Source organism: Copadichromis virginalis, linkage group LG12 (assembly GCF_057382275.1).
Source record: "Copadichromis virginalis isolate Kocher_CV1m ecotype Utaka linkage group LG12, C_Virginalis_male_GT1.1, whole genome shotgun sequence".
Lineage (NCBI taxonomy): Eukaryota > Metazoa > Chordata > Actinopteri > Cichliformes > Cichlidae > Copadichromis > Copadichromis virginalis.
The window spans coordinates 32,164,932-32,181,925 of record NC_140629.1 but is presented as its reverse complement, the minus strand read 5'-3'; the positions used below and the strand labels follow the sequence as shown (position 1 = coordinate 32,181,925).

The 16,994-nt window shown below is 40.0% G+C and overlaps 1 protein-coding gene across 1 annotated transcript; it reads right to left on the bottom strand.

Annotated features, from left to right (window-relative positions):
• Positions 1–761: 761 nt before the first annotated feature.
• LOC146697374 (uncharacterized) lies at positions 762–16,038 on the bottom strand. Its single transcript, XM_085474242.1, has 6 exons — positions 12,058–16,038; positions 11,691–11,956; positions 10,174–10,316; positions 9,992–10,071; positions 5,017–7,705; positions 762–2,277 (listed from the first exon to the last, which is right to left on the bottom strand). The coding sequence occupies exons 1-6, from the start codon at positions 16,036–16,038 to the stop codon at positions 2,252–2,254; spliced, it is 7,185 nt and encodes a 2,394-aa protein (XP_085330368.1). The 3' UTR covers positions 762–2,251.
• Between the last annotated feature and the right edge of the window lie 956 nt (positions 16,039–16,994).

Here is a 16,994-nt window from a genome sequence, read left to right as displayed (position 1 = left end):
CAAAGACTAGAAAATACAGTGAAGCATAACTTCCCTTTGGTTTCACCTGCACAAGTCCAAGGTAGGTCTCCCCTGCAGAATTGGTTTTCCCTTCGTCAGGAGCAGCGCTGGGCTCTCCAAATCACGGACAAACAGTATCCCACATTCTTGATTTTTAGTTCACAAGCACTTGTTGTAATGACTAACTACTCCTGACATTTTGGAGATGTTAGCTCTTTATACAGCAAAGTTACAGCGGGATACAAATAACACCAGGCTGATACTGCCACGATTTGTTCCCCCCCATCTAAATCACGGACAAACAGCATCCCACAGTTGTTTATGTTTTTAAACCCATTTTGCACAGAGGCATTTTTTTTGGAAAAATTTATTGATAGCAATGTTGAATATTACACAGGAAAAAAACAACTACATGTAAAATAATTACACCGTGACGCCTCTGCCTTTCTAAATGGAGGGACAGTAACTGCGTGTTTATATGTAAGCATGTAAAACCTGAAGATGGAGACAAAATACTGTTAATCTGAATAGCTGCCATTCTGCAATTCCTCTCATGTAAACAATAACATTGCCCACAGCCTGACATGAATAAAGGCACATGCCTTTAATGTTGCATGACGAACTCTGTATTCCTCGTCCACACATAAACACAAAAAATGAGTTTAAAAAAAAAAAAAATCTCAGTTTTCGGTGATTTGAAACACCATTTACGTGTGGACGAAACAGCTGCGTTTTCAAAAATACCAGTGTAGGCGTGGACGTAGTGTAAAAGAGTTAGTAGTTTATTTTCTTACTACCAAGGTTATTATTGCTAACGAAAACTAACGAAATAATGAAAACTAGAAGTGAAAAAACATTTTCGTTAATGGAAATAAAAATAAAAACAAAAAAAGGAAAACTAACTAAAACTGTAATGAGTGTTCACAAAACTAATAAAAAATTAACTGCATTTATAGCAAAACTGTGTTTAGTTTTCATTGATGTGTGCGTGTCATACAATAGTCAAGGGTGAAAATGAAGTTTAGTTTCCAGATTTTTTTTGCTGTCTAATTATGCCAGCAGGTGGCAGTACGTTAGTCGAGTCGTCTGTGTTGCTGCTCCGTCCACGCGCAGAATCATGTCAGGAGAAAGCGCCAGATTCCAATTTGGGATTACTTTGAATATGACTGTTTTGGATAAAGCAAGTGTCTTGTAGTGGAAAGAGACAAATTATGAGGGACATTTCTAAAGGGAAAAAATTCCCACAAACCTTAAAGTGCACTTGAAAAGCTCACACAAGAAGGCTAACCTAGCTTACCTTGAGAATGTAAGGGAGCACACTCAACCCTCATCCCCAGAAAACAGAAGCTAACCCCAGGCAAGGCAGCGTGATGCATCCCGATGGTAGCTGGAATCGCAACATACTCAAGGATAAGCAGAAGAGAATGACTGATATGATGAAACTGGGATTTTGTTACACTTAATTATTGCAAACACAACTAAAACTATAACTGAAACTAATCAAAACTAAACTGAAACTAAGGATTTTCAACAAAATAAAAACTAAACTAGCAAACAATTGGTAAAAACTAATTAAAACTGATATAAAATTGAAAATCTGAAGTCAAAACTAAATATAAAATAAAAACTAATGAAAATTGCAAAACTATTAAAACCCTGCTTACTACCTGCAGATTACTTGTATTTGCTCAATTGTTTACTAAATGTTTGAGGTGTGAAATAAACCGCAATTGAGCAAAATATGGGTGTGTGTGGTTGGAGGATGTGTTAGTGCGTGCGTGCGTGCGTGGGTGTGTGTGGTTGGAGGATGTGTTAGTGCGTGCGTGCGTGCGTGCGTGTGTGCGCGAGCAAGGGGGAGGGGGCGAAGAACACTTTTCTGTAAAACAAAGGGGGGGCCCAGCAAAAAAAGTTTGGGAACCACTGCCATAGAGGATGCCAGGGTTGAAATCATGGATAAGATGTTTCAGAAAAAAGACAAGATAAAATCTAACCCACTCTAGCATTAATACTTGCATCAGCTTTAGGAAAACTACACCTAGAGGACTGGGTGGCGAGGTGAGGTTGATCCCCTCCATTAGAGTAATGAATTGTCCATAGGAATCCAAAGGACCACCAAGCAGTGTGGTAAAATTGAGGATGTAGTTGATTAGAGGGAGAAGCGTGACACAAGTCTGCCTTTTGGATGGTGTCAGTACGACTCGTTTCTCCTGAAGGTCCAAAGACACAGAGGTGATTCTCTGGGTGAGCAGCATCAAAGTGGACACTGCCAAGAACAGTCTGAAAGTGAAAGAGATATTGCTGTGATTAAATAGGATATCTGTATACATATAATGTTTTTACTTTAGATGTAAAAACATTATGTCTAACTTAGGCTAAGAGTTCATCTATAATGGTGAAGAAATGGCCTCTGACATTCATATCAGAGTCTTTTTAGTACATTAGCTGTTCTAGAGCTGTGATCACACAAAGTTGATTCTTGGAAACGGCATCTGAAAGGTTAGGCAACAACATAACAATTCTTGGAAACGAAACAAAGTCAACAGGCTGCTAAAACCACGTGATGTGGTTGAATGCTTCAAGCAACAGAGATTGTTTTATTGAAAAACACATGGTCGTTTTGAGTTTGACATATTTCACAAAAGTGTGATTAGGAACATTTTTGCCACTGTGTTTACAACCCTGTACGCGTTTGAAAACTGAAGGGACTGTGCTGTGTTCTAATCCTATCAAAGATCAGAACATAGCTTATATAACTGAGCAAGATAAATTGCTCAGGAGTTTCACCTCATCTCCCAACCGTTGTGGCAGACATCTGTCCCTCCCTGGAGGCTTCTTCCTGTTAAAAGGGAGGGTTACCTTCCCACCATCACCAAGTGCTTTGCCCATAGGGTATCATCTGATTGTTGTGGTTTTCTCTCTAATACTGTAGGGTCATTGCCTTACAACTTAAAGACCTCACTTTTGTGATTTGGTACTAAATTCAAATGACGATTTTATGTTCTACATTGTTATGTTTCTAATTTCATGATGCAAATGTGTTCTTTCTTATGTAAATATGATCTTTCTTAAAAAAGCCGTTGTCTCTGTTGTTCTAAACCTAGTAGATACTATTAAGCATTAGTGATACCTTTGAAGGTAATCGATGCCTGGATACCATCACGGATACTTGATTTTGAAATATGTGCCAAGCATGAACTGCACCTTCTTAAAGTATCCAAAAATGTACTGCTCTGGTCACAGGTCCTCATTCTTTTTAAAGGTGCCAACTTTCTGTAACTTGTTATAGAAGAGAGAGGGGTTTTAAATATTTTTTTAAAATAAATACCATAGAAATACCATACAAATCACTGCATGCTGCATTATTTATATTTTATACAACATCCTAACTCTGAACAGGCTTGATTCATACATCTGTACACCCTAGAGAATATTCACTTACGAAAGGTTCGGAGGATATAGCATGAAAACTGTCCCATATGTTTATGTAATTTGTAATGGCAGAGTGAAATCAAGATTAATACCTGATGATGACTGGTTCGTGCAGGTAGTATTCCCTGTTAGGGCTGCCACAAACGATTATTTTGATAGTCGACTAGTCAAAGATTATTTTTGCAATTAGTCGACTAATCAGATCATGCGTCCACTGGACGTAAAAGTACATCTTATTGCACCAGCAGCATCTGCTCTTATATAACTATCATTAGCTTACAGCTTTAAGTGTTTAAGGTCTGTGCCAACTAAAAATAAAGACAAGATGGTAGTTTATTAAATTTTAATGAAATTTGCAGATTGTTTCGGTGAAGTTTAATAAACTCCTTGCTATCTAAAATATAACAGGACACTGGAGTATATTCTCGAGAATCTCACACTTCTGATAATCAGCTGTCTGCTTGACGTTTATTCAGCTATGTAAAAACTATAACTTTAATCTCACCCAAACTGATTTACTCAGGAACAAATAAAATACTAAAAAAAGCTAAACAATAACATTGTTAAGTTATCTAAGTGACTTATATATGTTTAACCTGAGTAGCGAAAGACAGCGGTGGGTCTCAGGGCACTAGTGAGCCTAGCCCCCGGCTCGCTATCGAGCTAGTGGGTAACAGACGTCTCCGAAAACGTCGGAGCGCTTTTGAAAATATGTGGTTATCTTGATAAACTGAGCAGATATTTGAGGTTTACACAGCTACATTCTCGCCTGAACATATGTTAAACCTTTATTTTGTGACCCAGAAAGAATAATAAGAGTAATATTAAAACTAACTAGCTGCCGCCGTTTGAGCTGGGCTGCGCTATGAATTCTGGGACACTGCTTCTTCTTCGGGGTTTAACGGCAGCTGGCATCCTTGTACATGCAGTGCTGCCATCTTCTGTATCAGTCCGTTATTACACTCTTAAATCCTACTACTTATTCCTGCGTCTTTTGTGATCTTACAAAGCTTCAAACGACGCGTCGACTATTAAATCAGTCGTCGATGATTTTGATAGTCGACGTAATCGTGACTAGTCGACTAATCGTGGCAGCCCTATTCCCTGTACTGTATAAGTAGGTGCCAGAAGGTTTGCCACAACATCTGCATAACAAATGCCCAGGTGTGGATACAGCTGTGATCTACACAGCACACGAGTAGAACAAAGGCAAGTGTGGAGGTGAACAGCTTGTGCTGTTATCCTGTTTGGTTTTCTCCAAACGTGATGCTTTGCAGTATCGCTAGACATCGCTATTGAAGCCTTTAGAGTCTCAGATGTAGCTCTTCTACATATATGTCTTTGGTTTGTCTGAGCATCTTCGCCTTGTGCATTGTTTTATCACACATGTGAATCAGATCAATGAACTGCCAGACAATTTGTTTTTACAGAGGTCACCATACTTGCTGATGATTGTAGCATCTGGCTGTTACTTACCTTCTTACATCCTATAGACGCAAAGATTTAGTTTTTCCACACCGCTTCTGCATTTTGCTTACAAAAATGCACAAAAACTAATATTTCAATTCACTCATAATTTCTTTTTACCTTCAGGCTCTTGCAGACAATCATCATCCTTCATCCCGTCGTGGTCACCAGGCGCCTGATCTTGGTGTCGTTCCTCGTCTTCTGTGAGCATCTCAGATTCTTGGTTCTGCTCGAAAGGACCTTTCTCTTCTTCCTCCTTGAAGCATTCAGGAGAGTGCACTTCCTTCTTCAGACATTCTTCCTCAAGTACTGGTATTTCTGTGCAAGGTTTAGGTTCCTGTTCACTGATTTGCTGAGTGTGCACTTCTTCCTGCTTTAATTTTGTAAACGAGACACCTAAAATATCGCCGGTGATCATCTTAAGTTGTGCACAAGTGGGCGGGAGGGTTAACATATGTCTTTCAATTTTTAAACTCTCCTCTGTCCTCGTGTTATTTACATGTGCAATATTTAGCTTTGTTAAGGCTGAATTTGCCTCTATACCAACTTGATTCTTTGGATTCTGGAACAAAGGGAAGTTGCTCTCTTCAGCTAATGGGATATCACTTGCCTCAGTGCCCTTCTCCATCTTGACCGTTTTACCCTCATCTGCCTTGTTATGCATCTTGCTGTCATCATTGGCCAACTGTAAGATATGACGCAGTATGTCATCTTCTACCTTTGCCTCAATGTTCAGTGTTTTATGCTCAAGTGCTTTAACGTCTTGCTTTTGAGCTGGTGTTTCTTCATCCACTTTGAAATCATTTTCTGTCTCCATTTGTTGTTTGTCTCCAGATTCTGTGAATTCAGGTTGGGCTTGGTTTTCATTTGTCTGCCTCTCTTCCTCTGGATCGCCGTAATCCTCACATGGGGTATCTGTAATTTTCACTTCTGTTACACTTTGTTCCACATTTCCTGTCTCCATTTGTTGTTTGTCTCCAGATTCTGTGAATTCAGGTTGGGCTTGGTTTTCATTTGTCTGCCTCTCTTCCTCTGGATCGCCGTAATCCTCACATGGGGTATCTGTAATTTTCACTTCTGTTACACTTTGTTCCACATTTCCTGTCTCCATTTGTTGTTTGTCTCCAGATTCTGTGAATTCAGGTTGGGCTTGGTTTTCATTTGTCTGCCTCTCTTCCTCTGGATCGCCGTAATCCTCACATGGGGTATCTGTAATTTTCACTTCTGTTACACTTTGTTCCACATTTCCTGTCTCCATTTGTTGTTTGTCTCCAGATTCTGTGAATTCAGGTTGGGCTTGGTTTTCATTTGTCTGCCTCTCTTCCTCTGGATCGCCGTAATCCTCACATGGGGTATCTGTAATTTTCACTTCTGTTACACTTTGTTCCACATTTCCTGTCTCCATTTGTTGTTTGTCTCCAGATTCTGTGAATTCAGGTTGGGCTTGGTTTTCATTTGTCTGCCTCTCTTCCTCTGGATCGCCGTAATCCTCACATGGGGTATCTGTAATTTTCACTTCTGTTACACTTTGTTCCACATTTCCTGTCTCCATTTGTTGTTTGTCTCCAGATTCTGTGAATTCAGGTTGGGCTTGGTTTTCATTTGTCTGCCTCTCTTCCTCTGGATCGCCGTAATCCTCACATGGGGTATCTGTAATTTTCACTTCTGTTACACTTTGTTCCACATTTCCTGTCTCCATTTTTTGTTTGTCTCCAGATTCTGTGAATTCAGGTTGGACTTGGTTTTCATTTGTCTGCCTCTCTTCCTCTGGATCGCCGTAATCCTCACATGGGGTATCTGTAATTTTCACTTCTGTTACACTTTGTTCCACATTTCCTGTCTCCATTTGTTGTTTGTCTCCAGATTCTGTGAATTCAGGTTGGGCTTGGTTTTCATTTGTCTGCCTCTCTTCCTCTGGATCGCCGTAATCCTCACATGGGGTATCTGTAATTTTCACTTCTGTTACACTTTGTTCCACATTTCCTGTCTCCATTTGTTGTTTGTCTCCAGATTCTGTGAATTCAGGTTGGGCTTGGTTTTCATTTGTCTGCCTCTCTTCCTCTGGATCGCCGTAATCCTCACATGGGGTATCTGTAATTTTCACTTCTGTTACACTTTGTTCCACATTTCCTGTCTCCATTTGTTGTTTGTCTCCAGATTCTGTGAATTCAGGTTGGGCTTGGTTTTCATTTGTCTGCCTCTCTTCCTCTGGATCGCCGTAATCCTCACATGGGGTATCTGTAATTTTCACTTCTGTTACACTTTGTTCCACATTTCCTGTCTCCATTTGTTGTTTGTCTCCAGATTCTGTGAATTCAGGTTGGGCTTGGTTTTCATTTGTCTGCCTCTCTTCCTCTGGATCGCCGTAATCCTCACATGGGGTATCTGTAATTTTCACTTCTGTTACACTTTGTTCCACATTTCCTGTCTCCTGTTCTCTTGCAGTCTCTAGCAGCACAAGCTCCGCTTGTTTTTGCAGCTCTTTTTGGACAGTAGAGTTTGGTTTGGCATTTTCATGTTGAATGTCTGATTCGGAAGTCTGGCCAGGACTTTCTCCGTTGGTTTCCTGGCATTCCCTGATCTGGAGTGCACTTTTCTCTGTGGTATAGTTTTCTTCCAGGTTCTCAGCTTGCGGAACCTCATCACAGTCTGCAAAAAGGTCCTCCATTTCTACATCTTCTCTCTCCTTATCTAGCTGGTCCATGTTAGACAAATGTTCCTCTTCTTCTTCTGTTACTGGCACATTATCAATGCTTGCCTCCAGCTGATCAAGGCTCCCCTGACCCACGAGTTCATGATTCTTCATGACCTGCATAGACAGAATCAAGGTCCAAATTATGATACACTTTTCCATCACATTATATTGGGGTGGGGCACTGATGATGTGGAAGCCTCAAAAACTCATTTATCCAATATAATACACTTGGAGTTATGGGGTTGAGATAAGACTCCCAGTCCTATAGTTTATGGGAAGACAGACATGACATAGTAAACACTTTCCTTGTGAGTTTATGGGCTTAGTCACTGATTTTGGAAGCATACTGAATAAAACATCACTACAACTATTTTGCAAATCATGTTTAAATTGCTTAAAAATGTTGGATTATCTTTTGTCTGCTTACTGCATAGAGATAGCAGTTTCACTGTCAGCCCCTCTCCTTCTCACCACAACTTATTCTTTGAAATAGAAGTGGGCGGTATAAACGGTATACGGTAGAAACGATATAAATTTGGCCAACGGTAGAGATTTTGACTATACCGCTCTACCGCGATAGCGTATGTTGATGGTGTCATCAAGCTGCGCCTGTTTTGGTTGAAAGCATTGCAGCGACTAAAAACAACATCATCTGCAATTTTTACTGAGCGACAGTAATAGCAAAGAGACAAAGCACTTTTGGAATATGGGGATAGCCAAAAACTCCACTCCTCCACTTCCGTCCCATTGATTCATTAATGCTGAATTCTCTCGCAGCTGCTATATTCCCATGTTGTTGCAGTATATTAATGACTAACCTCGTATTGTGGATGGATTATCTCAGTTGTTCTCCTGACTGACGTTTGGTCCGTTTACAGCATCCTGCCATGCAATTGCATTTGTCCCTAACCACTAGAAACCCTCACGTTAACTTTTATCGAGTGGGAAAAAGTTGGCATTCATCCTTCCGCTTCACTGTGCTAATGTTATGCTAACGTAGCTGTGTCGCTAGCAATCACGTAGGACATCATTATATACCAGCTAGCCCAACTTCAGTAACCTTACAAATGTCATTGCTGTTTAGTTTTCTGTCTTCATTTATGTTGGAAGTGATAGCAGAGCTGTACATTTAAATTTTTTCAGAAATCTCTCAGTCAGAACATGCTATATGATGTTTAGGTGGAAGCTAGCGAGCAAATTTCCTGCTAACTTCTAACTCCATTCAATTTAATAGATTCTGTTTTCATGGATGCCTGGATGTTAAACTTAATTGTTACACCTGGTAGAGCAGAAACGCTGATCATTTTATTAAAGATGAAAGAATTGCGATAGTTTGTAACTCTCAGTGACGCTGCAGTGTTTGACTTTGGGACCTGAAGTGGACGGAGTTTTGGATTACTCCGCAAGGCTCCTGACTACGGCAGCCGTAATGCTCCGGCAATCCATCAAGCGGTGCGCTTTCATAGCTCTCCAAAGTCGTACTAAAACATTTTTTGATTTCTACGCACCGTGTAACACAAAATCGGTTTGAGGTCAGTAAGCACAACCAGAATTCATACATAAGGCACACTGTCGATTTTTGAGAAAATTAAAGGATTTTAAGTGTGCCTTATAGTGTGTAAAATACGTTATACAGAAGAAAAGAATATATCCTGATATATATCGTTACCGCACATGCTTCAAATTATACCGTGATATGGATTTTAGGCCATATCGCCCAGCCCTACTTTGAAACTAAGATGGTTGTGGTGAAAATGCTAATCTTGGGGCATCAAAACACAATTTCAGAAACCAACGGATCGTGTCACAGTAGTTGTCCATGTCCATCTTTGACATTACTTATGGTTTAATCCCTGTAAATGTAGCACTTTTTAATAGCCAAGGAATTGGGGTAGGATATGCACTGCATCACTCCATTAGGTGCAACCTTAATCAATATTAAACCGATTTGTGGCAAAGTTTTTGGACTACAAAAACATTCAGACTAAAGGAATCAAATGGCCCAGTGCCAATGTCTCTGTAGCCAATGTGATATGTGAATAAAACCATTCTTTTGCAAAAGTAAGTCCACTGTCTATATGTAGCTTGTGAAAGTGATGCAGTGCTACTAAACAAGATACATGGTTGACATTTAAAAATGTCATTCTGATGAATTCTTTATGTTAATTTATATATCTATTCATATTTTTAGGATGTATGCTCCCACTCTTTCGTTGGCTACTCCCTTCAAATACCAGACATGTTGACATCTGACATCTAATTGCTGTTTACATTTTTTATAGGCTTAAATAACTTAATTCTTCATTCAACTTCATTTTCTCTTGATTTTCTAGATCTTCATGGTTATGACAGCAGTGTGTAGAACAAAAGCACCGTCCGCCCATCAGTTAAAGAGAATACCTTTTTTGACCCAAAGATGATGCCTTGATGGCAACGTGACAGTTTGGGGCGACGAACCTCTATTGGCACTACACGTTCCTCTGTAAAGAAAAAAAAAGGAAAAAAGGGAATGCTTATGTGACAGCGTCAGGTATCGGAAAGCAGAACACGTTCCTACAAATCCTGCAAATGCTCCAACATACCACGATGCAAGACAATGTGATCAATCATGTTGTTCTTGTTCTTAGTTTGGTACAGACAGAAAGGGCAGCAGAGGTCCTTCTGATGAGTAGGCTTTGACTGGCAGGTAGAGTGACCCGTCTCCATGTGCATTACCAGAGTTTTCCTAATGACAACAGGAGAAATCAGTGATAACATTGCAAATCTGTCGGTGTTTGGTGACAACTCGTGTTGAGTAATGAGTAGAAATGACAAATTCAAGATGTCTGTCAAGTCAAATACCTCATAAAACTCATCCAAGTTATTTCCATACATCTAAAATAATTGATAACAATGTCTAAATTTGAATAAAAGAAGCTTCTTCTTCAAAAAGGGTTCAAACAGCAGATAGCGTGGCATATTTGATTTAGCACACTTTTATGCCAGGTTCTCTTCCCGATGCCACCCCAAAGGGATTTGTGTCTCCTCCTTGAGGCAAACCAGGAATGCATTATGTCACCTGACTATAGAAACTAGTCAGATCCTGCGCATCTGTGATGATGCAGAATTAAAAGTATCAATTATTACTCATCCTGAATGCAAATGCGAGAATAAATGCAACATTTAAAACAAATGTGAAAACGAATATTTACTAGGGCTGCTCGATTATGGCAAAAATTATAATCACGATTATTTTCACTGAAATTGAGATCTCGATTATTTGACGATATTTATTTAACAATAACAATGTATTGAATAATGACTTTAAAGATTGTCAAAAAATAATATAAAATAGTGTGCAAATACTGATAACAGTGCAAATGTTTGCAATATAAAAAATAAATGAAAAATGTAAACATCTATGTTTAGTGAACTTTGCAGTGTTGCTCTGTGGTGCAGCTACGACACTGTAGCAAAGTTTACACACTATGTCTACTTGATCCACGTCTGACTCCGCCAACCCATAATGTTTCCACACCACTGAAGTTTTTTTTTTACCTCTCTTTTCAACCAACAGCAGTCACTCTCCTCTCCAAATAACTTCTGCTTAGCTTTCGGAGCTTCCCTCGGGTCCTCTTAATTGTTGTGACACGTGTTCGAAATGCAGAGAGGTGCGCTCGATTTGCCACACGGAGCAGCGCGAGAGTAAAGCACGAGGGAGGGGCTAATAATCGGCTCAGTCATTTTTAATGATCGTTTAAAGCCCAGATCGTAATCGTGATTAAAATTCGATTAATTGAGCAGCCCTAATATTTACATAAATTTTTTTTTTTTTTTTTTTTTTTTAAATCTTGAGATAAAGAAGCTTTTCTGCAAAGGTTTTCCAATACCCAGATAGGCACTGTACTTTTTCAGACTAAACAAGACCAACTGTTAAAATTTCCATTTGGCTATGTTACTTTTTAAGTGAGCCCACAAGAAGAAGAAGAAGAAGAAGAAGAAGAAGAAAAAAGCGTGGCAAAATGGTGTGACTGCTTTAATATATGAGCTTAAATTTGTCTATTATCAATACTTTTTTTTAGTTTAGTTTTTAACAATAAAAAAAGCCCAAAGTTCTTACTTGTGTTTTAATCCAGATGTGGAGCTATTGTCCAGTTTCTTGATGGCTGCCAGGGCTGCGTGGCTGTGCTCATGGGAATGCAAGCCTTTCAATGACATAAACATCCGGCCGCACTGTTTACACGTGTGTTTGTCTCTATTCGATTCTAGTTCTGGCTGCTGTACATCAGAGAGTTCTGATGTAGCGGCGCTCTGTACTGGTCTCCCGTTCCAACGATTAACCTCGTTCACAGTTTCCAATGTGGTCATTTCATCTTGCCTGCAGGGCTGGAAAAAAAAAAAAAAAAAAAAAAATCACAGTAATGGTCAAATAACACGAGTAGATCAGAAGACAAAGAGCGTAGACAGGAATTACAGCGTCAACTTACCTCGCTGGATTCTTGCTCTAGTGTTGTGCTAATAAGCGACTCCTTTCTCTGCGCAGCCTTGGCCTTCTCTAGCATCCTTGCTCTGTGGCGATCCATGTGATAACACACCATTCGAATCCCATTTAATTGTGTGTTGCAGTGGTCACATTTGTAAACCCCTGTGTTTTTCTTTTTCCTCAATCCTAGTGACAACACAGTAAAGTCCAATTTCCACTCTGAGCGGTGAAAAGTACTATAGTGGTCAATGAGCAGCTGCGACGACTTGAATGTTAATTCTGGACATTTCAAACATTTAACCTTTGTGCTGTTGCCTGATTTAAGTATTTTGCTGGGAGAGTTCCATTTACGCTTATATTTCTCAAGAAGTTTGTAAATACTGACTGCATCCAATTTGTGATAATTTTTGTAGTGGCGCTGGAGGTATTGATATCGTCCTTTATAGGTGCACATCTGGCACTTGTACAACTGTTTGTTGCTGCAGAGGCCGGACAGCAAAGTTGATGGGGATGCCTCAGGAGTTTCCGTTTGTGGAGCCTGTCTACTTTTCGCAATTTTTACTCCTCTCGAAGTTTTGTTTTTCACAGAGGCATCCTTCCGTGCTGAGCCCTGAGATGTGTGAACCGGCTGGCTTTCAGTGTCAGTGTGCTCATACACTTTTCTGTCATGATGAACCATCTTACAGTGAGCATTGAGTTTTGTCAGTGATCCATGGATTTGTGAACATTTTTTACACAAGTACCCTCTTTCATTAGAACGTCTTCCTAAAGTACAATTGACCATGTTTGATGCAAAGACTTCACCTGTCTCAAGTTCATCTGCCCAGACTACAATTGCTGGATGCTTCATTTGACAGTGAGTGAGGGTCCCTTGGGAGCTAACATTCACATATGGACACTTTGGACACTTGTAGATCAAGAGGCTTTTTTCTGCTGTTATGCTAGACTTCAATGTCTTATGCAGACGTTTTTGGAGCTGCTGTTCTGGTTTTTGTTCTTGTTCATATCTTTCAATTACAGCTTCCGGGTGTTTCAATCCACAGTGAATGTGGAGACCCTGTTTGCTATTAAAATTTGCAGAGCAGTAAAGGCACTTGAACACTTTGGAGGACAATGAGCCAGGTCTGTCACTTTGGTCTTCCACCCGCCAGCTTGCGCTTGTTTTCTTGGAAAGTTCTGCACTCAAAGGATGAACCATTCGGTAATGGTGTGCCAGATCTGACAAAGAGTTAGATTTAAAAGAGCATCTTTTGCAAGACAAACCAGCTTTATTTTGTCCGGATCTTTGGGATAGCAATCTGTTTTCAGTGCCACTGCCTCCACTCTGCTCTAGATCAGGCTTCTTCTTTTTACAATGGACCATTCCAGGACCGGCATATAACTGAAAATTTACATACTCAACGCAGGGGACACGTCCTAGGTGGCGTTCCTCGTAGTGCTCATAAACTGCTGCAGCTTTTTCATGTCTGAAAACACAGAATTCACAATAATAGCCGGGCTCTAATAATCCTTGTCTAAAATAATATCTTAAAATATCTGTGACTGTACGCTTTACTTTGTGAATTTTCCTTAAATGCGTCTTCAGAGCATATATCACGTCAGTTTTGTATGCGCATGCGTAACAGTTCAGGGACCTCTTTCTGTGTGGGGTTGTCACTGAGGGTGTTGCTGAAATGACCAAAGACTTTGAATGCTTCCTTGTTTTTTTCTTTTTCATTTTCAGCTTGAGGATTTCCTGAGCAGCTTCTTCATTTTGAGTGGATGTTAGAAGAGATTTCTGTGCCTGATCGTGGATCTTAGATGTATGCAGAAGGACTTCTGAAGTCTTCGCCTTAAATCCATGATGTATTCTGCTGTAATGGTGCATTACCCGATCCAAAGTACTATGCCTGTAGTTACAAAAGTGGCAAAAAAATGCTTTTTCTTCGCCTTCATTTATTATAGGAGGAGGTAGATGGGAAGAAGAGGAATCCTTTGCATTTGCTTTCCTGATTTCATCATGGATTAAAGCTGTATATTCAAGAACACACTTAGTGCTGGAATTACACTTTCGATGAACCTTAGCCTGATGGATAATTACTCCTTTTACAGACGGATTTCCAAAGTTGCATTTGTGGCAGTAAAACAAGTTTTCTGGACATGCGTAGGACTTGTTCTGTCTCTCTCCTGTTTCTGAGGCATCTGCTGTGTAATCCTCCTTATACAGATCTTCTTTTTCCCTACACATCTTCACTTGTTTACTAGTATTAAATTGGGAAGATGAAGGACTTTTTGACATCTTAGATTCACTCTGACGTTTCTGCATCTCAGCACTGTACCCTAGGACATCATCAGTACCTATTGGTGCATCCATAGAATGTTTTGCATAGTGATGACCAAGGATACTCTTAACCTTGGTACTTGTGTAACTGCAGAACTGGCAGTAAAATGTTTCATTTGGTAAACTGGATGAGGAAATGTCCAGTCCAGTAGTAATTTCATTACTGGATTTTGTTGGAAACTTCGAAGATTCCCCTTTCGTGGTTTGGGAAGATTCTGAACGATTCTTACAGGCTTCTGGTGTGGTCTCTGAATGATCTACTACAATCACAGAATCTGAACACTTCTCAGATGTCATCTCTGATGCTGCATGTGATGTGGGACAAGCGGACTGTTTGATTTTATCTAATGTGATTACTTCATCTGGGTGGCTTTTTTGGTAGTGAACATCTAGACTCAGCTGAGACGATTCCTCTTGGCATTCAGACATTGAATATCTGCAGAACAATAAGGAATTCTCCACTTCATATGTTGCATGCTTTGCCTTGTAATGTTCTTTCAAAGACTTCAATAGATTGATAGTAAATTTACAAAGAAAGCATTTGAAAACCAAACTGAGGCCACATGATTTCATGGCAAATACATCTGGGGCATCTGGATGATTTTCCAAGTAGTGCCTCTTGAGGTCAGCTGTGCTTAAAAACTCAACTGGACACTCCAAGCAACGAAAGGTGGCACTGTGATCACTTGCGTCCTGAATGTAGACAGAATTGTATCTGATATAAGGGTGGTCACTTTGATAATGGGCAGAAATTCGCCTGATGCCTACGTCACTGTAGTCACAATGTTTACAAGAATACACTTTTGCCACGTCTGCCTCGTCTTCATCTTCGCTGACTTCGCTGCTGGATGACTGTTGTCTATTTTCATTTTCTTTTTCCGTGAGCATCTCTTCGTTATCCAACTTGGCTTTTTTGACAGGATGACCTTTTAAACTTTTACCACTGGATCTCTTCACAGCACTGTCAGGAACAGTTTCCTTTCTGAATTGTTCCGGAGTTTTAGTCAAATCAGTAGTCAAGTCAGTGTGCAAAAAAGGGTACGACTTACTTCCGGTGATATCTATCACAGACTTTGCTGTGACTTTAAACACACCACTACTGTTTGGACAGGAGCTTGAAGGAGATTCCTGCAAAATTTTCAGGTCCTTTAATGTGCAGTTTGCTTCTGAGGTAGAAATATCTGAAAGAACTGATGGATCTTCCGATGTTCCTGCAGCTTCATTGTTCTGGTTTGCTGAAATGACACTTAAAGTGCTGTCGAGGTTTTCTGAAATGATGACACCTCCTGACACGTTAGGATTTTCTGAAGTTTTGTGACACAGTTCCTCGTGTTCACTTAAACCATCCCAACTACAAGCTTTAAAATCACACCTCTGGCATTTAAAATTATCTCCTGAACTGCTGCTCTCTGTGTTGGCTTTGTCAGTCCCAGGGGATAAACCAGCCTCTCTGAGAGAAATTTCTGTATTGAGGCCATGCACCTTGTTAAGGTGTTCAAAAAGGTACACCTTGGATTCGAAGATCAGCACACAGTGACTACAATGGAAAGCCTCGACTTGGGATTCTTCAGTGACTGCTTGGCTGATGACTTGCTTGATGTGGCCAGAGGTGGAGCACTCAACTGTATCTGAGGGGGCAGGCAACAGACCAGTATAGATCAGCATAGGTCAGTATCTATTCACAAAGACGTTGCATACCTCTGTGATACATACCGTTTTCCATCTTGCATGCCTCTTTTAACCCACAGCCTTACACATTAAGTGACACACCTAGACAACTGAAAAAACAGATTATTATTTTTCTCAAGGCACAGAAGCAGCACAACATAATCCGACGCTACTTCGTTATCCGTTATTAAGTTATACACACAAGTGAATACTTAAAGAGAGCGAGAGAGCGAGATTGTACGCTTTGCTAATATTATCTTTAAATATGGCAGCACAAAGAACTCAACACCTCTATTTAACTTTCAGTGTAGCATATTCAACAGGAAGGAGACGTAAAACGAGTCAACCGAATAAACAGATCCTACCTATTTTAACAAAATGCCGAGATGTGCAACTCGCTAAAGTGCGCGATGCACGCAAGGTTTTTACTCACGCATGCACACAAAAACAGGACAAGGCTTAGGAGGCACCGTTTTGAACCGCTGCTGGAGGTCGCATGAACACGGAGCACGTTTCCGCCATTTTTCAAGCGTGTGTGACTCTCCCTGGCCTGTGCTTCCCCCACCGCAACAAAACATCTTCACTTCCGTAGAATTCACCAACCCTTCAAAATAAAACTACCTGAAAACTACCTCCGCTGTGTAAGTAATTAAAATATCAGTTATAATGTTATTTACCAGCAGTTACACGAGATTCGATATAACGACAGGATATTTTGGTTTAATACGAACTAGGATTTCTTAATTGTATTTTTTTAAATTTTATCAATTTGATAAAAAAAAATATGTGTTTGTTAATATTCACGAAAACGTATGGAGTTTTTTGTTGTTGTTTTTTTTACTTCCACGCTTAGTTCATTGTGAAATCTGGGGAAACAGTAACCGGAAGTACGTAGATTTCATACCTTAACGCCAAGCCCCCCTTTTAAAAGTCTTTTCTGTTTTTGTGATGGT